The sequence below is a fragment of the Drechmeria coniospora genome, chromosome 01 (assembly GCF_001625195.1).
Source record: "Drechmeria coniospora strain ARSEF 6962 chromosome 01, whole genome shotgun sequence".
In the NCBI taxonomy this organism is placed as follows: Eukaryota; Fungi; Ascomycota; class Sordariomycetes; order Hypocreales; family Ophiocordycipitaceae; genus Drechmeria; species Drechmeria coniospora.
This window is the reverse complement of record NC_054389.1, coordinates 7958898-7981841: the sequence shown is the minus strand read 5'-3', so window position 1 is coordinate 7981841 and position 22944 is coordinate 7958898. Positions and strand designations below refer to the sequence as shown.

At 60.2% G+C, this 22944-nt stretch overlaps 6 protein-coding genes across 6 annotated transcripts; 4 read left to right on the top strand and 2 right to left on the bottom strand.

Moving 5' to 3' along the window:
• Nucleotides 1–5805: 5805 nt before the first annotated feature.
• On the top strand, nt 5806–6849 carry DCS_02093 (uncharacterized protein; the record flags this gene model as incomplete). Its single annotated transcript, XM_040799422.1, has 3 exons — nt 5806–6347; nt 6412–6725; nt 6782–6849. 3 exons carry the CDS (start codon nt 5806–5808, stop codon nt 6847–6849), a joined length of 924 nt encoding a protein of 307 aa, XP_040660305.1.
• A 1590-nt stretch (nt 6850–8439) lies between these two features.
• DCS_02092 (uncharacterized protein) lies at nt 8440–9561 on the bottom strand (the record flags this gene model as incomplete). Its single annotated transcript, XM_040799421.1, has 1 exon — nt 8440–9561. The coding sequence occupies one exon, from the start codon at nt 9559–9561 to the stop codon at nt 8440–8442; it is 1122 nt and encodes a 373-aa protein (XP_040660304.1).
• Nucleotides 9562–15548: 5987 nt separating this feature from the next.
• DCS_02091 (uncharacterized protein) lies at nt 15549–16341 on the top strand (the record flags this gene model as incomplete). Its single annotated transcript, XM_040799420.1, has 2 exons — nt 15549–15811; nt 15864–16341. The coding sequence occupies 2 exons, from the start codon at nt 15549–15551 to the stop codon at nt 16339–16341; spliced, it is 741 nt and encodes a 246-aa protein (XP_040660303.1).
• A 309-nt stretch (nt 16342–16650) lies between these two features.
• On the top strand, nt 16651–17150 carry DCS_02090 (uncharacterized protein; the record flags this gene model as incomplete). Its single annotated transcript, XM_040799419.1, has 3 exons — nt 16651–16784; nt 16855–16998; nt 17051–17150. The coding sequence occupies 3 exons, from the start codon at nt 16651–16653 to the stop codon at nt 17148–17150; spliced, it is 378 nt and encodes a 125-aa protein (XP_040660302.1).
• Nucleotides 17151–19251: 2101 nt separating this feature from the next.
• Nucleotides 19252–21824, top strand: DCS_02089 (Outer membrane protein, beta-barrel; the record flags this gene model as incomplete). Its single annotated transcript, XM_040799418.1, has 5 exons — nt 19252–19254; nt 19309–19755; nt 20249–21388; nt 21457–21554; nt 21608–21824. The coding sequence occupies 5 exons, from the start codon at nt 19252–19254 to the stop codon at nt 21822–21824; spliced, it is 1905 nt and encodes a 634-aa protein (XP_040660301.1).
• Nucleotides 21825–22333: 509 nt separating this feature from the next.
• DCS_02088 (Ribonuclease P/MRP, subunit POP7) lies at nt 22334–22920 on the bottom strand (the record flags this gene model as incomplete). The annotated part of the gene is made up of 2 exons (XM_040799417.1): nt 22334–22770; nt 22830–22920. 2 exons carry the CDS (start codon nt 22918–22920, stop codon nt 22334–22336), a joined length of 528 nt encoding a protein of 175 aa, XP_040660300.1.
• Nucleotides 22921–22944: the final 24 nt, after the last annotated feature.

Below are 22944 nucleotides of genomic sequence, written 5' to 3'. Positions count from 1 at the left end.
TTGATTATTACTAGTATTGATTACAAGTGATCCAACCGTACGCAGACTCCGCCCATGCCGGCCCCGCCCCTGCGACCGCCGCCAAGTACAGGTGCCTGCACGGGGGCCTGCCTGCGCACCGGCGTGTCGTGGCATGGCTGAATGGAAGCCGCACAATGGATTGTTCGCGATGCGTGCCAGACGGTGGCTTCGTTCCCGCACGGGCGACGGAGGGTCGAGAACCCGGTGCAGGGCGGGCTGGAATGCCCGTGGCGGCCTCGACGGGGGTCGCAGCCTTCGAGGGTGAGACCGGGACCCCAGTGGATTCTTCATTGCTTCCCAGCCGTCACGGGTCGCGCGCCTGCGAGGGCGAATCCTCACCATGCCCTGCCCTCCCCGACATGCACTCGTCCAACCACCCCCCGGGCCCCTGCTCACGGAGAGCCGGAGGAGGGAAGGGGTTGCGAAGAGCAAGGGAAGGGCAAGGATTGGACCGGCGACGATGGCCGAGGGGAGGGGGTCGAGCGAACGGCCACGGCGGCAGGGAAGCGAAGTTTTTGCTCGCAGCCAGTGAATGTACGTGCTTGGCCGCAAGTACGCGATGCCGCACCAAGGACGGACATTTTCACGTCCATGCACCTGACTCTCGGACGACGCTGCAGGGAGGGGGCGAATCGGGGCCGACGACGACGATCCAAGACAGTGGTGGAGGCGAATGAACTACCATGGAGACTCTGCAAGTAAGTACAGAGTACGGATACGGAGCACAGAGTACGGATACGGAGGACGGAGTACGGATACGGAGTTTTAGATTACTCCCTGTATGCCTTTGATTGTTCATTCCTTCGTTCATTCATTTACTCCGTACTCATCCATCCATTCACTCGGTCTTTGACGCCGGCCGGTATTCCAGTCGATACTACGGCCAGCATGGTCACGTATCGGGTGACGGTGCATCTCGGCGCACTGGTACACACAAAAGCGCTCGTGCCCGACAAAGGCCGGCGGCACGAACATGGCGGGCATGTACATGTACGGGTCTCTGCCTGCAGCCCATGGCATCTTGACATGTACAATGTACATTGGGACCATGACCATCCGCCCCCTAGTAATTACGGAGTTTGGTGCTCCGAAAGTAGTAGGTGTGCTGTAGGTGTGTGTGTTCTAGGTGTGTGTGCGGTAAGTGTGTGTGCCGTAGGTGTGTGTGCCGTAGGTGTGCTGTAGGTGTGCTGCGGGCGTGTGTGCTGTAGGTGTGTGTGCTGTAGGTGTATGTGCTGTAGGTGTGTGTGCTGTAGGTGTGCTGTCGGTGTGCTGAAGGTGTAGTTGTACTCTGTAGGTGTGCTTGTGCTTACTTGTGCCATCTGCATGCAGTGTAGGTGCTGGTACCTCGACGTAGTGCGGTGCGGGCGTGGAGTGGATGTACAGGCACTCCGTACTCCGTACTGCACAGCACTTACTGTACAACAAGTGCATGCTCCATCAAACACCGTGGCGGACGCACCCTCGCCTGCGAGATGATCAAGGGCGAAAGCGGGCCTCCCGTTAATGAGGGCGGTTTCGGAAGCCATGCAGGTCCCGCCCCGCGCCTGATCTGCCGTGCCATTGGCCTTGTTTGACGGGGCCCCGGCCAGCCGGCCTCGCTGGTTGGCCAGAGCCGGGTCGGATCTGCGCGGCCAAGGCAGAGCGCGCCATCGGTGCAACCCCCGATCGGCGCCATCATTGGCAAGCGTCGTCGGGGGTCTTGGTCCCCATTGTTAGTGGAGGGGGGGGGGGGTGGGGGAGGGCATTGACCGACGCAACTTTGGACGGGCCCCTGCGACGACGGTGCCGTGATGCGAATCGCCGTCGACGCCGCCGGCCCTCGACCAAACGGCACTCGGCACGAGGAGAGGCAAGGCGGATGGAAAGGACATTGCCGTGGATGCCGTGGATGGACATGTCTCCAGACAGCAGCAGAAGCGGCACCGTAGGTCCCTCCACCCATGCTGCGCGGAGGACGGGGTGCCGCCCTGCGTACAACTACATGTACAGTACTTGCTTGTACGCTGCTCAGCGCAACGACCCTGCCGCACTTGCACACGGATAAAGGCGCAAGCATTTGTCCGTGAAAAATCACTTGTATGCACGGAGCAGCTGTGCTCGCCCTTTCCCGGGCACCTGGCTACGCTTGGAGGGCGGCCGATGGCAGCATGTCTTGCTAGTTCCATGTACTCGGGTGCACAGTTGAACTAATACAATTACATGTATCCGTACTCTGTACTCTGTACTTGCAGCTACAATGTGCTCTGTACAAATGTAATTACTCCGTATTACTCTGTACACCACATGTACTCCGTACTCCCTACAACGACATGTAATTACTCCGTACTCCCTACAATTGCATGTACTCCGTACTACGTACTCCATGCAACGACTCCTAGCATTGGGCCTGTGGAGCGGGCGATGAACGGCATTAAGACTCTAGCCGCTACAAAATGTCCGACGGACAAACGACAGGCATGGCATGGCAATCCCAGGGACAAAAGACTCTTGCGCCATCTCATGCGGCAGCCCCGTCGGCCGGCACTGTACGCGTACGTCCTGCTCTGCGAGAAAATGCTTGCTCGCGAAAAAGGACGGGACGGCACAGTCATGAGCAAGGTCCCCACGGGGCTCAAACAAAGTCCGTCGGCCCATGTGCTGCCCAGTCGCGCGTGCATCTCGTCGGACACGCACGCCGACGTGGAATACACCTGCATACGCACATCTGCATCCTCCTGCACGCACCATCGGCCCGGCGAATCCGAATGCTCGACGGCACCCGTCCCGACCCAAGTAGGGAGGTGTCTGAGATGGAAACGCGCAACGCAGGCGGCATGGCGAGGGCGAATGCGAGGGGACGACGGGGGGCGACGGTGAGTCGTGGGGACGGCGGGCCCCATGGATGGATGGGGAGGTCGACGCACGCATGCACTCACTATATGCGCCGGCACCTAAAGGCTCGCGTACCGTGTACGAGCGTCGTACGAGGCGTCGCATGACTTGACGCCCGTGGAGCCACGTACCTGCAGGTACCCGATACCTCCTCGCGGCCGCCGCCTGCACCTGCATGCGCCCTGTAACTTGGGGCGGAAACGACATGGTGCCCTTTCATGCCGTCAATGCCGTGCTTGCGCCGGGTGCCCTCCGACGGCTTCCACGCCCGCCAGCATGGAAAGAAAGAAAATTTCTTCTCTCGCCGGCCGCCAGAGCGTGGCCATGGGAGCGCGTGCCCGTCCTGCCAGCATGACGCTCGCCTCGTGTGATGTGGAGGAAATGCATGGTACGTGCATGTACGGAGTATTAAGTGTTTCCATTGATTGACACCTACATGGACACGCGTGTAATACGTTGTGCTGTCCATGGGGGTATGCCAAACTGGTACATGTACTTGCTGTGCGGCACAGCACAGGCGCACCAGGCATGCCGTCATAGCACAAACGTCAGCGGACGTGCTTGGTCGCGAGCTTCGTAGCTGGTACGCGTAGGTCCACTCCGCCGCTCGTCATCGCCAAGTATAGGTACTGGCAGGTGCAGGTGCCGGTAGGTGTCGTGGCCGGCGTTCCTGCTGGCCGGCACGTACCTGTACATGCGCTCCCTGCGGGACCGGCACCTCGACATGTACTTTGTACGCCGCAGGTACAGTGATGCCCGCCGCGAGCATGCACGCGGGCGAACGTGCACGTACCGGCAGGTACGAGTGATTGTTGTAATTACACCTACAGCAAGTACATCTACTCCGTGCATGTACGTCGTTGTACAGGTACTCCCTTGCACGTACAAGTAAGTATGCTGTTGGTGCACTTGCATCGATATTGGTTGGCCTGCCATCTACGAGCCAGTGTGCGCGTCGCCATGGTCCGTGGCTCGTCGCCATCGCCATGCGCTTCCTCCGTACTGCCCGGGCAGCTCGCCTCCGATGCCAGACGCCGCCGAGCAAATACAGCTCCGCACGAGGCTGCTGCCGGCGACAAGCAGCCTACCAGCAAGGTGCCATGGCATCGCCGTGCTGCCATGGTCACTGGAACGATACGTACAGTAATACGCATTGTGCTCTTCCATCCGAGCTAGTACATGTACTTGCGTGCCTGTAATGGATTGTTCCTCGCGACACCGAGGCAGGAGGTGCGCTGCGCTTCGGCGTTGCTGCCGTCCGGTTGGACCACGAGGCCCCCAGGAGGCGTCGGCAGTATCCACCGAGTACGGAGGGAGTACGAGTACGACTGGATTCAGCTTGGCCCTCCTCCGTGCTAGTTCCCTTCTAGTGTCGGTGTACCTCCATCTACGAGCGCGCCCGTACCCCTACGCCGACGAACCGGTTGGCGGACGCCCGTACACATGTACCGCGCCGTACCAGCCACCCTGCGCGAGCCCTGACCGACGCCGGTGCCTCTGTCCCATCCTCGACGGCCAGGTACCTGTACACGGTTCTGCCCACGGCACCGCGCGCTCCCGGAGTACCTGGTACGCGGTATCATCCTTGGCTGAGTGCATGTCGGTGTGCGTCGTCGAGGCGAGCGGCAGGCGCACTTGCTACACTTGGTGACAAGTACGGGGCACCTGTGCATGCATGGCAAGTACTTGGTACTCACTGTACGGTAGTCGTCCTTCCTATAGGCCCATCGTGACGACACGCTGGTTGGTGGGGCAGTGCATCTCTCATTCTTGATCCCCCCCCCCCCTCCTCTCCCCTCCCCCCAGCAAGGCCAGGGGGGCGTGCGGCCATCAGCTAGCGCCCTGCGTTCCCTCTCGTCCATGCGAGCCTCGCCTCTCTCCCGTCTTCTCGTCCCTTCAACCTCACCTCTCCTCCTTCGTCCCTCGCCCTCTCGAGATGCCCCTTCGAGATGCAGGGTCCACACAGCCCTCGCCGTCTGCCCGCCGTCCAAGCTGGCCCCCCCCGTCGAGGGCTAGGCGTCGGCCGTCGTCTCTGAGATGATCCCCTTCACCTCTTGCCCCCCCCCCTCCACCCCCCCCCCCCTGCGCCAAGCAGGTTATCGACCGCCTCGCCGACGTTGCGACACTTGGTTCCTTTTCACTCCTTCAAAAAACCCTCTTTCCCTGCCCTCTCGCTTCCTCTTTTACTCCTTACGTGTCCTTGACGGCGCCTTACCCTCCTTTTTTTGTCCCGCTACCCGTTTACTTTATATTCGGCTCCTCTCTTTTCAGTCGAGAACAAAAGGTCTTTGGTAGCCTCCTGCATCGCCTGGTCGCCGCTTTCCACTCTCCTCCCTACGATATCCCATCTCCTTCTTACCCTTCGTCCTCTCTGTCCTCTTCTTCTTTTTTCATTCTCCAAGCTTGCCATCTCTCTTTCGGCAAACAGGGTCGTCGACTCGCATTCCTTTGCACTTTGATTCTTCATATCCGGTCGTCCGCAGTTCTGCCCCCAGCTGGTGCTGAAGCAAACCAAGGCGCGCATCTATCTATACCAGTCCGTCCCACCGCGCGACGACTGCCACTCTTTTCTCGGCTGCAAGCAGCTACCAAAGGTGAGTTTCTCCGGGCCCTCGTCTCCTCCTTTTCTCTTCTCGTCTCGCCCTTCTACCGCTCCCCTCGCCTTGCGGCAGTGCAAGTCAGTCCGCCTCGGATGGCGTGGTTGGACGGCGAGCATTGCCGTGGAGTCAGTCGGACGAGCAAGTGGCGAGACTTGACATTCATGCATGCATCCTCCATGGTTGCGCCTCGCGTCCCTCTTCCGTCCACGCCACGATGCTCTCTTGCCAGGCGGGCTGGCTAACATGGCTCGGCAGCTCGTTCTACATCGCAACTTGACGGGTCCAATCTCACCGCACTTGGCCCGATACAACCATGAAGGCCTCTCTCTTGTTGCCCGTCTCCGGCGCCCTGCTCGCCTCGGCTGCTCGACTTCACCCCCGTCATATCGCTTACGTGACGGAGGTGGAAACCAAGACGGTGACGGAATGGTATGGCGTCACATCCACGCCCAAGCCCGAGGCCGAGCCCAAGCAGCTGGCCAACAACAACGTCATCGAAAACACTCCGGCACAGGTCCCGGCACAGGCCCCGGCACAGGCTCCAGCCCAGCAGGCCGCACCGTCCGACAATGACTTGCAAGACGTGACCCAGGATCCTCCCCAGGCGAAGGTGTACCAGCCTGAACCGCAGGTTTCGAGTCCCCAGCAGCCTCAACCGTCGACGTCCAATGCTGGACAGAATTCTGGGTCCATATCCGACTCCCGGTTGCAGGACTTTACCAACTACCAGAATTCCATTCTCGATCATCACAACATTCACCGCCTCAACCACTCGGCACCCCTGCTGTCGTGGGATGACACGTTGGCGCAGTACGCGTCGCAGACGGCCCACACGTGCGTCTGGAAGCATGACCAGTACGCCTTCCCGCGTTGAATGCCAAGCTGCCGCTTTTGAGCCGCATTTGCTAACTCCTCGCAGGACGCTCGGCGGCGGTGGCTACGGTCAGAACCTTGCCTCGTGGGGCAGCACCGAGAACATCGACAACGACGCGACGAAAATCAGGACGGCAGCTTCTGCCGTGACGAATCAGTGGTACAACAAGGAGCTGCCCCTGTACCACTATTACCAAGCCGAAGACCCTACGAACGAACCCGACTTTTTCCAATGGGGTCACTTCACCCAGATGGTCTGGAAGAAGACGACAAAGGTTGGATGCGCCAGCGTCCTATGCCGTGCCGGAACGGTGCTGAGCTACCCTGCGTGGTACACGGTTTGCAACTACGACCCTCAAGGTAAGGAGCTAGTTCGGCCTTTCCTCCCGTCTTTCTGCTCTAACGGATGGCGACAGGCAACATGGCGGGCGAATTCGTCCAAAACGTCAGCCCGGCTCTCGGGAAATCCGCCGTCAGCATATGAGTGGATGCTCGCGTCCACGGCGCGTGAGGCGCCTGGCGTCTTCATCATCACCGGCATACCCCTCTGCCTCGGCAACGCTCGAGGGTCTCGAGGCAGGGAATGTTGGCAGGTGTCGATGCCACCACGCCGCCGGCCCGGAGGTATCGCGTCCATCCAACCCCTTGGGGGGCTTGGAAGCGGCCCAATGTGGATGGGGTTCCGCATCGAGGCAATGAATTTTCACTTCTATCTCATCTTGTAACGTTATGCTACATGGTACTTTACGATCTTTTTTTCCCTCTCACATCATGGGCGCACATGCTGGAGCACCCAACACACACATGCGCGCACCGTCCAAAGTCTGTCGTTTCGTCCCGTCCTCGTCGTCACCTCGTACCCCTGACCGCGTGACCGTCGTGCCGATTGTCAGCTGGCCGCGGCGCCGTTTGCCCTTGTTCCCGCTTGCCTGTCCGCAGCGCCACGGCCGAGACGCTGCGAGCATAGGCGCACCGGCACATGCACGGCGCCCACGCGCCCGTTGTCGGACCAACACGACGCTGCCGCCGCCAAGGGACGCCAAAGGGTGGGGTTCGACGGGCACGTGTAGCGGTCGACGAGGATGCCTTGGCACGAAGCGAGCGAGCGAGGAGCGTTGGCGCCAAGGCGGCGAATGGGAGCGTAGGAATGCTGCGATGGTTGCTGCGCCAGTTTCCTCTGGCCAGCTGCCACTTGGCTCTGGTTAGTACACGTTTCACAATTTTGGGTGTTCTGATGACGTTCCCCCGCCGGCGGCACAGGTCGCAACGATGGTCCGGAACGCTACCGCCACGGCCCCACTGCCTTATTTCCCGGCTTTAATTTTGGCTCGCCCGCCGGCACGTGACGGCGACGTAGGCCGGCCAGTGAAGCAGCCACAAAGTGCCGAGTACAGGTACATGCGGTCGCTCGATGGTGTGGCATCCGTTCCCTCGAGCGCCCGAGGCTGCGTACATGTACATGCCAGTCGGCGTGACCGTGGGTGTGGTGCGAGTGGCGGTACGTAGGCGGCACGTAAGCCAGTCGGACGAGGTGCCGTCTAGCGCGCCCCCAAGTACATGTACCTTGCACTCGTACTTGCTAGCATGCCGATGGCGTGGGGCCCCCGGCCGGCTAATAATAATACAGCTTCGGCCCTCTTTCGGACTCGTGCGGCCGCAAACGGCGATGCCGTGCCTTCGGCGCCGCCGGCTCCACCCCGCCGGCTCCACCCCGCACCGGCGCCGGCCGCACAGAGGAGGCGGATGGGTGGTTGGCGGGGACAAGGCCAACGAACGCATGCGAAACGGCAGGATGACGGCATGGAGCGACAGAGGACAGCGTGGAGCGACAGAGGACAGCATGCGGCGACAGAGGCGGATGGGTGGGTGGCAAAGACAAGGCCAACAAACGTATACGAAACGACAAGATGACGGCATGGGGAGACAAAGGACAGCATGGGAGTTGATGAATCAAGTAATGTATGTATTAGGGGGCGCGTCTTATTATCCAAGGATGCGCCTATTAGTCTAGTGGTATTCGACGTCACATGCCGCCCACGCCGCCATGCAACCAATGCTCCGAAGCGCACCGCTCCTACAAAAAGAGAGCGGCACCGGCGAGGGCCAAGAGGCCAACGGCGGGCGCGGCGTGGCGACCGGCACCGGCGACGATGGGAGGCAGGCCGCCGTTGCTCGCGGGGCACTTGGCCTTGCAGTCCTCGAAGTCGCCGGGGCAGGACGACTTGTTCGTGGCGAGGCACTTGGCCTTGGCGTCCTCGCAGGCCGGCAGGCACCGGTTGGCGGGGGCGCCGGTGCCGACGGGGGTCGGAGGAACGGGGTGGCCGTTGTGGACCGACGACTTGGTCGGGGCCGACGACTTGGTCGGGGCCGACGACTTGGTCGGGGCCGCCGTCGGGGCCGGCGCGCATCCGGCGCACTTGGTGGCGGTGCTGATGCTGGTGGCGGTGTTGATGCTGGTGGCGGTGCTCGTGGCGGGGCTGCCGCTGCTGGACTTGCCGGCGCACGCCTCCCCCTTGCACTCGCCGTCGTGCTCGTGGGCGTGCATCTTCTTGACGGCCTCCTCGGTGCAGGCGACGGGCTCGGCGGAGGCCTTGTCGTAGATGTTGTGGCCGAGGCAGGCGACGAAGGTGTTGGCGCACGTCGACAGGTTCGGGCTGAAGAGCTCGAGGCATTTGGCCTTGTCCGCCGTGCACTTCTCGGCGCACCGGTACTGCTCGGGGGTGGCCTTGGCCGTCGCCGTCGGGACGGCGGTCGAGCTCGGCGTCTTGGAGGCGCAGGCGGTCGGATCGACGACGGGGTCCTGGCTGTACGGGTTGTAGCCGATGCAACCGACAAAGTCGGAGATGCAGGTCGACTTGTTGGACCCGTCCTTGCTCAGGCACTTGTACTTGGCCTCGAGGCAATCCGAGGCGCACTTGTCCCGCCGGACGGTCGGGGTCGCGCCGACAGCAGGCGAGGCTTCGTCGTCGTTGTCGAGCTGAATCACGGGCGCCGCGCGTCTCCCGACGACCGAAGGGCACCCGTTGACTTTCCTGCAGTTCTCGTGCATGAGGCTGCAACGCTTCGTCGTGGAGAAGGGTGTCTCGAGGCAATTCTTCCTTTCCATCTCGCAATGTTTGGCGCAGTCTTCCTGGGCCACGGCGGCGAGGGCCGGCGTGGCGAGGGCGATGGCGGCGGCGGCGAATGCGTACCTCATCTTGAGCGATGATGTTCTCGACGGGCAGAAGCGAGGAGAGGCAAGGAGAAGGACGGATGGGCAAGGGCACGTCGTGTCGGGGCGGGCGGTCGGCGAGTGGTTGGTTCTCCAGGAATCGGCCGTCGAGGGCGGGCAGCTTTATAGATGGGCGGACAGGCGAGCAACTGCCGTACGGGGCACGGCAGGAGCAAGCACGAGTACTGTAGGTAGAGACGTCACATTACGTACAGAAATATATATATATATAGAGCACAAGCGGGTGCGCGGTCCCGGCATGCCGAGTGCATTACTCGTATCGACGAAGAGGTCGGTGTCAAGGAACTCGAGCGGGTTTGTCGTCGGCGGCCCTGCAGGGGGCGACCAGTTACCTTGGTCGAGTAGCCCGATGGAGGGCGAGGTGGCCAAAGAGCCAGCCGATGGGTCGAGCGTGCGAGCGAAGTAAGTAGGGGCGTCATTGTGGACTCGAGCGGAGGCGCAAAGTCATGTCCCAGCCCGTCGGCCGGGGGGCGGCTCCGCTCGGGGGCGGCTCGTACCAAGAATCCTACACATCGACGGCGACGGTCCACGCACACAAGTACTTACTCGTCGCAGCTGCACCTGGACGCACGCGCCCGAGGGCGAGGCCCGAGATGGCCGATGATTGAGAGGAGGGCGAGGTTGATTTCGTCGTCGGAGGGCCGGCCGGCAGGCGACGTCGGGGACGGGTGCTGCCGAGCGGGTGGCTTGCGGCGCCACGTGACGTGGTGGCGTAGGTGTGCGGTGGTTGAGGCGTAGATGTGCGGTGCTGTAGGCAGTACAGTAAGTACTTGCAGTACTTTGTTGCACATGTACTTGTCGGCGTGCGGAGTGGTGTACTTGCAGTGCTTGCATGTGCACTTGTGCACCGAGTGCAGGTACATGCACATGCACAGTTGCTCCGTAGCGGTACTCCGTTCAGGTACATGCGCATTTGCAGTACTGGGTAAGTACTACGTAGTGGGTAAGTACTACGTAGCGGGTAAGTACGGAGTACTACGTACTGAGTAAGTACTACGTAGTGGGCAAGTACTGCGTACTGGGCAAGTACAGTACTTGAGTACTCCTTTCCTGCACTGCATCATACTGTAGACATTTGCTTTGTACTTACAGCACTTGCAAGTACCTGGGCCCAGCCGGCAATCGTGAATGCATGTACGGAGGATTATCGCACTGTACTGTACATGCAGTGGTACTGGCATGTACTTGCCGCACTGTACGGAGTACAGAGTACAACTGTACTCACTTGCTTGCACCGTACGGTACTTGCTTGTACATGTGCCGTGTGTCATGACAGCTCCAAGTACAGGTGCAAGGTCTTGTCATGGTCTGCTTGCACCGTGCCATCGCCACCTGTCGGGGAAGCGAACCAGGCTGGAGAAGCGCAATGGGCGGCTCGGAATGGAAACAAGGGCGACGGGCGTTTCCCTGAACGCATAGCACCCGCAGCTGCAGGTGCCGCACTCGAGTCAGCGCCGATGGGCAGCGTCCGAGGACAGCATTCGACGGACAGCATCTGTCGCGGCACTTGGAAGTAATTACATGCAAAGTAGGTAGTCGGACCTGCACTGCACAGTGCGGTACGATGGGTCCAACTCGAGCTTGTACCTGTATTGCTTGCACGTAACAATAGCTGTACCCGACGATGCACCTGTGGAGGTGCGGCCAATGCCAGTCATGCTCCCCGCCCAGGTACAGATACATGTACTGTACCCGAGGACACGAGCGCACGTAAGTACTACTATTACTGCATCGGCAAGTACAGTAGTTGCACTGTAGAGCACAGTATCCGCACACGGACTCGGAAATTCCCAGGAATAATTCCCGACTCACGGGTACTTGCACCCCAGGCAAGATTTAATACAGCACACCTGCATGGGCATGTACAACTACTTGCATCGCGTGTCCAACCTCGGTACGGTACGCCTGGTTGCATTGGTGGTACGCCTAGTTGCAATGCTCGGCTGGAATACGTCGCCATGATTTCACGCAGCTCGACATGATCCGTCGACGGGCCGAGATGGGCGCTTTTTGGCTTGGCTTTCGCGGTGGATGGGCGCAAATAATATCTTGTATTTCGGTTCATTGCCGCATCCATTTACAGCAGCCGACCGTAGACTTGTGCGAACGAAGCGCTACTGTATCTTGGCGAGGTACTTGCAAGCAAACTAACATGTACATGCGAGTAGGCGCACAACACGTACTTGCACAGCGGGTGCACCGCCGCAAGTACCCTTCCTTGTGCGCATGCGTTTCGCGCTCACTCCAGCAGGCACCTGCACACCCAAGTACTCGATGCATTGCTTGCTTGCGTCGGCACTGTGCATGCGAGAACAAGCAAGAAGCACAAGTCCTCGGCACGGCACGGAGCTATTTTTCGGGGCTGCGAGGAGACAAATCGGCCATTTTCCACGCCCACGCCATTGGCTCGAGATTGCGGCCACCGGCATTCGTCGCCGTGCGGGCAAGCATGCTTGGTGGTGGAGTGCTCCGTACGGCTGCGAGCATGCACTTGTGCTTGTTCATGAGTGTTTTTGCGCCGGCGAGTAAGTGTACTTGGTGGCGAGTAACGATAAGCCGGTGCAAGTACAGGTACATGATGCACTAAACTCCGTCCACCCACAAGGACCCAATCCTTCATGTATCCGTGCCCCACCGACAACGTCGGGTGCTCCGCATGTACTTGTCATTGCATGTACAAGCAGCCGCAAGTACTCCGTAGTTGCACGGCAAAGTGCAATAATTAGTGCAAGTACTGTACAGAGTTCGAGTACAACCAAGTACCTGTGCGTACAGCCAAGTATGGAGAACCGGAGATGTGCCTGCCAGTGCTCCGTAGAGGTTCTCGCGCTGCAGCGACGCAGGCATTCCCGTGCACCATCCGCTGGGCGTGCTCCGTACACGCGCATGCGTAGATTCGTATATAAATAGTCGGGACCCATACGTGACAACGAAAAATGACTGGCAAGGGGCCATTCGCGGAGCAACAATGGCAAAGCAGAGAATGCTCCGTGCAGCTCTCTTGGCCATGCCGAGAGGGAGAGGGGGATGCTCGCCAAGAGCGACTTGCCTCTACTTACAGTACTTGTACTGCACATCTACGAGTACTTGCCGCCGCACTTGCATGTACTTGCATGCGAGAACGAGTGCAAGGACGGAGTACTTGGAGTATGAATGCCGTATTACTTACTGCACGTACCAAAGTCTCCGACTTGTAGGTATGCGTGTATGCTTATACCCGTACTTGGGTAGGCTGACGATTTAATTTTGGTAGCGCCACGGAGTACTTGGAGCATGAATGCCGTACCAAAGTCTCCGATTTGTAGGTATGCGTGTATGCTTATACCCGTACTCTGGTAGGCACTTGCAGTCACTACAGTATAAGTGACGATTTAATTTTGGTTGCGCTACGGAGTACTGCAGAGTAAGTACAGGCACTTTTGTCACCCCCGCCATTCTTGGTGCAAGTTACGGTATTACTGTTACGGGGCGGCGCTGTTGTGACAGGGGCCCCACGTATCTGTGATATTCAACGATCCATGTCTCCTCCACTACGGAGTAATGTACAAATGTCAACCGTGTTCTTATACCCTTGTGCGACCCGGCGCACGTGACTTGGCGGCATCGCACGTGATGGTGCGCCCTTGCTCCCATAGGGGGCCGCCTACATCGCCGCGAGCCGTTGCTTGGGCAGCGCCCAAGTGAATATACGGGGTGTAACCCCTAACACTTACAACTAGTTGTACCTGTACAGAACTGCAGGTGTACTCCGTACAGTAGGTGTGTACTTGCACCAGCACCTGCACGGAGTACTTGGATGTACAGTAAGTATTGCATGCAAGTACTTACAGTAAGTGCATACGACGGGACCGCATCATCATCCACATGGTGCGTCCTTCACATGATGTGGAAAAAACGGGCCGACATCCTGACGAGTACGTGCGGAGCCCCGGCACTCTGTACCGCATCTACGACACATGTACTCCTCGAGGGCGTCATCCGGTACGGGTACAGTGCACCCAAGCACGTGCGCTGTACGGAGAGCATTACGGCCTATGAGCACGGAGGGCATACTGTACTTGGGTGCGTTGTGCATGTACGGAGCGCAAGTAGTGGTGTGCTGTATATGTGCAGAGTACAAGTACAGAGTGCACATACGTATTGACAATAATACTTGGTGGGTGCACATGTACGAAATACAAGTAGTGGAATATGATATTGTACGGAATACAAGTAGAGAATCAATACTGTACGGAATTCAAGTAGAGTGTCAATACTGTACGGAATACAAGCAGCGTGTCAATGCTGTGCGGAATACAAATAGAGTGTCAATACTGTACGGAATACAAGTAGTGTGTCAATACGGAATACAAGTAGCGTCAATACTGCGCGGAATACAGTGCCAATACTGTACGGAATACAAGCAGAGTGTCAATACTGTACGGAATACAAGTTGAGTGCCAATACTGGACGGAATACAAGTAGAGTGCCAATACTGGACGGAATACAAGTAGAGTGCCAATACTGGACGGAATACAAGTAGAGTGCCAATACTGGACGGAATACAAGTAGAGTGCCATACTGGACGGAATACAAGTAGAGTGTCGATACTGGACGGAATACAAGCAGAGCACCAATACTGGTGGGATACAAGTAATTAGAATGCCAATACTGTACTGGGTACGGAATACAAGTAAAGTGTCAATACTGTAGGGAATTCAAGTAGCCTATCAACACTGTAGGGAATTCAAGTAGCCTATCAACACTGTAGGGAATTCAAGTAGCCTATCAACACTGTACGAAATTCAAGTAGAGTATCAATACTGCACTTGTGAATACAAGCAGAGCATCAATACACCGTACTGTACTCCGTACCTGCCGAACGTACTCCGTACCTGCCAAACAAATGCACTGATACCCCCTACAACCTGCCAGTTTCATCGCGCCCTCCCTGCCCCCGCCCGACCTCGAAGCAAGTGCACTCCTGCGCCGGTGGCCATGCAGGCAGGTGCGCCGCAGCCGCAGCCAACGAGGGGCAGGCGCAGGCGCAGGCGCAGGCCCGTGGCGGCGGCGGTCGAGGTCGCGGCAGGAGCGTGGCAGCAGCGTGGCAGCAGCGGTGGCTGTAGTGGCAGGAGCGTGGCAGCAGCGGTGGCTGTAGCGTGGCAGGAGCGTGGCAGCATTGGCAGCAGCGCTTGGTCGCCGCCAACCCACCCTCCGTACCGTGACGGCACTGTATCGGCACTGTAGCCCCTACCACGTCGCGGCCTGCGCGTGGTGAGCATCGGCTAGCACGCGCGACGCCTTCGCTCTGGACCTCCTGTGCGCACTGTACGTCGACGCCGCCGGTCCCCTTTGTTTCGACGGGCCTCTGACGACCAATCACCTCGCCAGACGAGACCCTCGAGGCTCCGAGCATGCTGGCGTCGCTGGCCAAAGGCGTCGACCGGAACGACGAGGTACGTTTCGAGAAGCTCTGCGAAGCCAACCTTGCTGGCGGCCCCGGCCTCGACCATCTGGAGGGGCAACGCTGGTCGAAACAGGCATGAGACGTCGTGCGTCGATCCGCCTGTTTTGCCTTTACGGCTCCTCCGTGCGTCGCATGGCGGCGCCCGTCATGGCTATATCAAGTCGCCTCGGCCATCATCATGGACACGTCCTCGTACGAGCTCCATCGCCCTTTGCGTCCGTTCTCTCGTCGTTGCGGCGAAGCCATTCATTACCGGTACCGGCCATTGCGCAATAATCACACCGCGGCAGCATCATACATAATAGTCTTGTCTTACAGCACCATTGTCATCGCACGGCATCATCATTGTACAGCATCGCAGCATCACAGCATCACAGCATCACAGCATCACAGCATCACAGCATCACAGCATCACAGCATCACAGCATCACAGCATCACAGCATCACGGCATCGCGGCATCACTTTACAGCATCGCCATCCCTCTCCTTCGCCATCACCACCACCATGGTTCGCACTCTCCTGCTGCTCGCCACCGCCTTGGCCGCCGAGGCGACGACGACCATCATGACGGCCTCGGTATTCTTCCCCGAAAAGAGGACGCATCCGGACCCGTGCCTCGGCTCCATCGTCGGCGTCGCGTCGGACGTGACGTCAATCGACATCCGGTGCTATCTCGCGGGCACGAGCGTCACCGAGTTCGGCGTCGAGACGTGGAGCATCGCCCAAGGCCCCTCGACGTGGGCCATGAGCGGCAACGTTGCCACGAGGTTTGCGCGCCCCTGCCCCGCCCCTGCCCGTCGTCGGCTAACGGCTCGTCAGCTCTCCGGACGAGATGAACTGCCGGCTCGACGCCGCCAAGGACGTGGCCCACTGCCAAATGTTCGACCGGCACTCGCGCTTCCTGGAATCCGGAACGGTGACGACGACCGACGTTGACGGCTACAAGACGTCCATGTGGCCCGTCGCCATCACGGGCGGCCTCGAAAAGCTCGGTGCGCCAACGGCGAGCGCGACGAGCGACGGGGCGAGCGCGACGACGAGCAGCAGCGCCAGCCCGACGGCGACGAGCACGACGGCGAGCACGACGGCGAGCACGACGTCGGCGAGCACCATGACGGCGAGCACCATGACGACGAGCACGACGTCGGTGAGCACCGTAAAGACGAGCACGACGTCGGCAAACACGACGGCGACGAGCCCGACGGCCAAGGTGGCCAACGCGGCCGGGTCGCTGGTGACGCCCTTTATGCTGCACGCGGGCCTCGCCGTCATTGTCGGCGGCGCCCTGGTGATCTGAGGCACTGGCGGCAAGCACGCACGGGCACTCGGTCGTGGTGCGGCGCATGCCGCGCAAAGAAGAGGATAAAAAAGGGCAGCACGGAAAAGGCGACGAAAGAAAAACGGATCGGGCACGGGAAGCCGGGTCGAAGCAGGAACCCCATGGCCACGGGCGCCCACGGGCGTCGAGCACCCGGGCATGTCCGCGGCAGCATGTCCACGGGCTGTACGAATAATGCATCAAAATGCCATGTAGTTAAAATAGATGGTCGGCATGGCGCGAATAGATGGTCGGCATGGCGCCGCATTCCACATTCAATCCAAGACAATGGCGACCGGCTCCAACGACGACATGTTCCCGTGTCGCCTCTGCTCCCTCGGCTGCTCGCCCACACCTGCTCGTCAGACCCGGCTTCCGGCGTCCGACGGCCACGGCTGCACAGGCCAGCTCGGCGATGCATGGTCCCTGGGTTGCTTGCTTTTCATTTCGACCTAGAACGGGCAAACGAGGCGGCCACATGCCAACGCACAGCAACGGCGGCCCGGCCATGGGCATGCGGGACGAGCACCCGTACGGTCCGTGGCCGCATCGTCGTCATGGAATACTCGTCGCCGTCGGTGGCGGTCCGGCAAGCGCTGGGGGGACGGGGAAGCCGCCGCCGGCCGACGGACCAACGTACGTTTGCCCCTCGCCACGAAGCACGACGAGCGGCTTGCCGTCGGGACAGACCGGTCCGCGGCCTGCTCGCGGGCGGAAAGGAGGCGACGAGGCGAGGCGGCGAACCGCCAACAGGCGAGCGAGCACCGAAACAGGCCGACGTCGAATGACGGTGGGCTGACCCAAGACGTCCCGCAACAATGGAGGGAGGGAGGGAAAGGGAGGAGTGGGAGGAGAGTGACAGGCACGGACGGGGAGGGATGGGGAGGATGGAGAGGGATGGGGAGGACCGGGAGGGAGGCGGTCGGCCAAGAAGGAAGCAGAATGAGTCGAGTCGACAGGCACGCTCTTGTCCGTCGTAGGTACCGGGAACCTGCCCTGCCCCTACGGCCGCCGTGCCTGGGCAGGTATCGGGTACATGCGTCCGACGGACGGCCTGATTCTCGTGTCCGGTGGCGCCATGTCACGCCTCGAGGGACGAGCTGCGGCTTTGCTTACTCATCACCGCCTGCGATGGCTGCGGATCATGTACATGTACAGCTGGTGTACTCTGTACTTATTGTACGGTGCACTGTACTTGTACCTGTAGGTGTGGCCATCATCCGAGGTGTAGTACCTAGGCGGAGAGGACAGGCATGTACGGCGTACCTACCTGACGGAGCAGACAGGCATGTACCTAAGCAAGGACTCTGTAATTATTACCACCGTGCCCATCGTCGAGAATGCGAGCCTGTAATACTGCATGCTACACCGCACCAGACGTACGGTACATGTACAGTTGGTGTACTCTGTAAGGTGCACCGTACTTGCACCTGTAGGTGTGGTCATCGTCCGAGGCACGTACCTAGACGGAGCAGACAGGCGTGTACCGTACCTAGTATAGGTACTGTAAGCAAGGACTCTGTTATTACCACCGTGCTCATCGTCGAGACTCGCGAGCCTGTAATACTGCATGCTACGGCGCACTAGACGTACTTGTACAGCTGGTGTACTCTGTACCGTGCACTGTACTTGTACCTGTAAGTAGGTGTGCTCTGAGCTGCAAGTCTCGCACGCGTGCCCCGTACTCGACGAGGTCATTTTCCGACGTACGCACTGGGTTAGTACCTAGATGGAGCAGACAGCCAGGTAAGCAAGGACTCGGTAATAAATTATTACCCCGTGCTCATCGTCGAGACTCGTGAGCCTGTAATGCTGTATGCCAAGTGCACCGCACTATACGTACATGTACAGTTGGTGTACCCTGTATCGGGCACTGTACTTTTACCTAGGTGTGCTCTGAGCTGCAAGTCTTGCACGCGTGCGCCGTACGGAGTACTCGTCGAGGCCATCGTCCGAGGTACGTACTTACTAGGTAATTACTAACTAGATGGAGCCGACAGTCAGGTAAGCAAGGACTCTGTAATTACCCCCGTGCTCGTCGTCGAGACTCGCGAGCCTGTAATGCTGTATGCTACACCGCACCAGAAGTACATGTGCAGTTGGTGTACTCTGTATCGGGCACTGTCCTTGTACCTGTAGGTGTGCTCTGAGCTGCAAGTCTTGCACGCGTGCCCCGTACTCGTCGAGGTCAGCTACGCACCTGAACGGAGCAGACAGTCAGGTAAGCAAGGACTCTATAAGTACTAGGTAGGTACCAGATGTTCATCGTCGAGACTCGCGAGCCCGTAATACTGTACTAGGTATGCTACACCGCACTAGACGTACTCTGTACAGAGCGATGACGGGACAAGTACGGAGCGCAGCGCAGCACAGACGGTCAACAGCGCAGCACAGACAGTGTGACAGAGCGGTACAGACAGCACAACAGGCAGGCAATACAACGGTGCGGTGCAGGCAGTACAACGGTGCAGTACAGAGAGTATAACGGTGCAGTACAGACACAACAACGGTGCAGTACAACGATACGGTACAGACAGTACAACGGTGCGGTACAGACGGTACAACCGTGCTGCGGGTACTCCGTAGATAGTACAACGATACGGTATAGACAGTACAACGGTGCGGTAGAGACAGTACATCGGCGCGGTGCAGACAGTGCAACAGGCAGGCAGTGCAACGGTGCAGTACAGACAGTATAACAGTGCAGTACAGACAGAACAACGGTGCAGTACAGACAGAACAACGGTGCAGTACAGACAGAACAACAGTGCAGTACAGACAGAACAACGGTGCAGTACAACGATACGGTCCAGACAGTACAACGGTGCGGTACAGACTGTACAACGGTGCTGCGGGCAGACAGTACAACGGTGCGGTACAGACAATACAATGGTGCGTACAGACTGTACGACAGTGCAATGTACCCAAGACGGCACAACAGTCCAGTGCATGTACAGGCAGCACTGCGCGGGATTACCCGGCATCTGTCCCAATGCCACCAGTACCCTGTACCTGCGCAGAACCTCGACGCCCGCGCGGGCTCCGAACAATCCCGTCGGGCCCCGCGCGGGCGACGGTTGGTCAGCCAGCGAGCCTGCTCGCCGCGCTACTGCTCGTCATTTCGCCGCTGGCCGAATGGCGACGCCGATTAGAAATCAGCCGCCTCTCCCGCGCCGCCTCTGTCGACGAGCGGACTTTCCCCCCACCTCCCGATCCCGCCCATGCCATGCCCGCAGCCCATCTCCGGCCGTGCTCGTTTCCTCGTCTGCACCTTGGCCCTACCTCGCTCTCTCGCGATACCTTGTCTCGCCGAAGCGTCGTCGGAACTGCCTCATTCTTAAGAAGAAACGCAAAACCCGTGACGAGCGGCGCTGCGTCGTCGGCGGTGCGGGTGTGAGTACGACGTGCACCGAGTACGTGTGCCGAGTGCGTGCACGTACCGAGTACCTGGCGAGTACTTGTGCTCGTGCTGGTGGGTGAGCCCCAGCGGCTCGTGGTGGTGCGAGCGCCTGCGCTTCTTCCGACGGCAGGTACCGTGACTTGCTCGCCGCCCATCGTCGCCGCGGGGCGCGGGTAGCTGTACTTGGCCGGCGGAATTTCCTCCCCCGCTAGCGCCGTCGCCTCCTCCGACAAGCCCCGTACGAGATCTCTCGGCCTTGGCCGGCTTTTGCCATCCACCCGGTGCCGAGCCCGAAGCTGAAGTGCGTCGATTGGCAAAGTCCGTCCCTGCCTAATGACTTGTTTGACCGACGAGCGGCCTGCATTACTTACTCGTGCTACCCTACCTGCGCCAGCTAGCCGCTGCTTCGCCGACCGACCTGCGCCCGACGTGACCAACGAGGCCGAATTACGAAGCTACCTGCTCTCGTACCTTTGACGGCTCCAGCCAACCAGACAGCCGCCGGCCAACCTGCCTTGCCGCCCGCCCGCCTGCTTGCCAACCTGCTTACCTACCCACGACGCGGCTTGGCAACGACCCTCGGCGAGCCGTGGAGAGAACGGCACCGATAAAGGCGAGCCTCCTCCATCCATCCCTCTCGTCGGCGAACCCATCCATTTCATCGAGCGATCCGCATCCATCGACGCATCCATCGACGCATCCATCGACGCATCCATCGACGCATCCATCAACGCATCCATCGACGCATCCATCGACGCATCCATCGACACATCCATCGACACATCCATCGACATATCCATCGACACATCCATCGACACATCCATCGACATATCCATCGAGACATCCATCAACACATCCATCGACGCATCCATCGACGCATCCATCACATCCGTCACATCCATTGACATATCCATCGACGCATCCATCACATCCGTCACATCCGTCACATCCATCGCATCCATCGCCTGCCCCCCCCCCCAGCCCGCACGACGGGAGCGAGCGTTTTCCTTGTCCCTCGCCTCCCGCAGCATGGCCGCCGACGAGACGGAGACGCTGCTGTGCCCCGCCGTGACGTCCCCGACCAACCTCTCGGCCCTCACGACGGCGACGACGACAACGACGACGACGACGACGGCGGCGACGACGGCCGCGGCATCCTACGCCGACCGCAAACGCAGCCTCGACGCCGCCTCGGCCGACTGGGACACCGACCTGACCTCGGCCTTTCCCTTCTCCGGCCCGAGGTCCAAGGCTCGCTGCTCCGCCGGCGGCGCCTGTGCCTCGTCGGCCTCGCACGCCTCGCCGCCTCCGCCGCCGCACGCTCGCCGAGATGACGTCTCCGACGCCGCGAGGAATCCGCCGCCGCCCGAGCCCGACGCCCGACGACACCCGTCAGCCGACCCGTCCTCGCCCGCCTGCGTAGGCGTCGAAGAGGCCTGCAAGCGCGCCCTGCTCCACTTCCCGACGCCCTCCATCTCCTTTCCCGTGCCGACCCTCGAGTTCGACTTTCGCATCGCCGTCGCCCTCAACCCGGAGCCCGTGCGCGTCGAGAACCGAGTGAAAAAGGAAATCTCCACAATCTCCACCGGCTCCTGGTCCGGATCCTTTGGCAACGGCCGCGTCATTGTACGTGCGAATCCGCCCTTCCCTCTCGTCCCCCCGCTGCGCGACTGACACGGCGCCGACGCCTCCAGGCCGGCGGATACGACCTGGGCCAGGCCCGCGGCTTCCGACCCATCCGCATCGTCGAGGGCGCCTTTGTCCTGCAGACGACCGACGAGCCGCCCGCCATGTGCGTGCTGCCCGCTTGCCCCGCCTCGCCGACGTGTGATGCTGACGGAACAGACTTGAGATGCGCACCCGCGGCTCCCTCTCCGGCCCTTGCGACCTCCTCGACTCGCTGCTCGGCCTGCGCCAGCCGCAGGACGTCGACCCGCGCCGGTACGCCTTCCGAATGTTCGCCACCGTCAAGACGCCCGACAAGCGCTACGGCGACATTGTCAACTGCGGCCTCTGGGTCGCCAGCGGCGTCTGGCGCGCCGAGCAATTGATCATCGAGTGAGTCGTCGTCGTCGTCGTCGTCTCGCCCTTGCCGAGGGGACCCCAGCTGACCGTGGCCGATGAATGCAGTGCCTTTCGCGTTACTTGATGACGTAATACCCAAACGACGATGCCAGCCTTCTCCGTCGTTGCCTCGCCATGTGCCCGGGGCCAAACAAATTTCTCCCCTTTTCTTCATGTGCGACGGCCGGGCTTGCTTTGCTGCTGTATCGACATGTTTGGTGTTTGGACGTCTGGGCCATGATTTAGCAAAGTGCTGCTCTGGGGGACCTGTTGCCAAAAAGTGGCCGCGCGAGCTTTCTTGCTCCCTCGCTCGTCCATACCCTTCCCAAAAATGAATACCACCCGTGAGCCTGCTCTCGGCCTCGGGCCGCCCCGTGCCGCCACCCATCGTCTCGTCGGGCCGGCTCTGCGCAAGGCTCGCCGAGCAATCGTCGTCCTGCATCTGCCGTCCCTCACCCATCTTGGTGCGAGGAAGAGGGGACAATGTTTGGTGTGCTTTCCCGTGTCTCACTTGAGACGCAACACGACCTCGAGACAGCTCAACATCCGTAGACGGCTCTCGTCCTCGCCCTCGACCGTCACCACATCATCCACGGTGCCCACGGTTCGCGTCGTCATCTTCACCACGCAATCGCCCCTCTGCTGGAACCAGCTCGCAATGGCCAGAGTCTTCTCCACCGCGCGACCCGTGCCCAACAGCGTGACTTGCGTGCCGTCCAAGGGAATTCCGGCATCGCAGTCGCGCTTGAGAGATTCGACGCGAGCCTGCAGGGAAGCGTACCTCGGCGCCGCCCGGGTGGCGTTGCGGTGGAACTTGAGGAGCTGCTTCTGCACCCGCTTCACCGCCGACATAAAGGGCATCGAGGACGATACGTAGATGACGGCTGTCTTGACCGAGGCCGTCACCTGCCGCCGCGTGAGTGGACGTTTTTGCATCGTCGCACCTGGGAACGAGTTCAGCACGAGACGGGACGGCCAACGAGCAGCACCTTTCGGGACGTACCCTTGGGTAGGGGAGAGAGCTTTTTGATCTCGCCCTTTGCCGGCGCCGTCGATGAAGCCGGCGCCGTGCCATCCTCTGGCGAAGCCATCATGATTGCGTGCCCCCAATGTTCTAA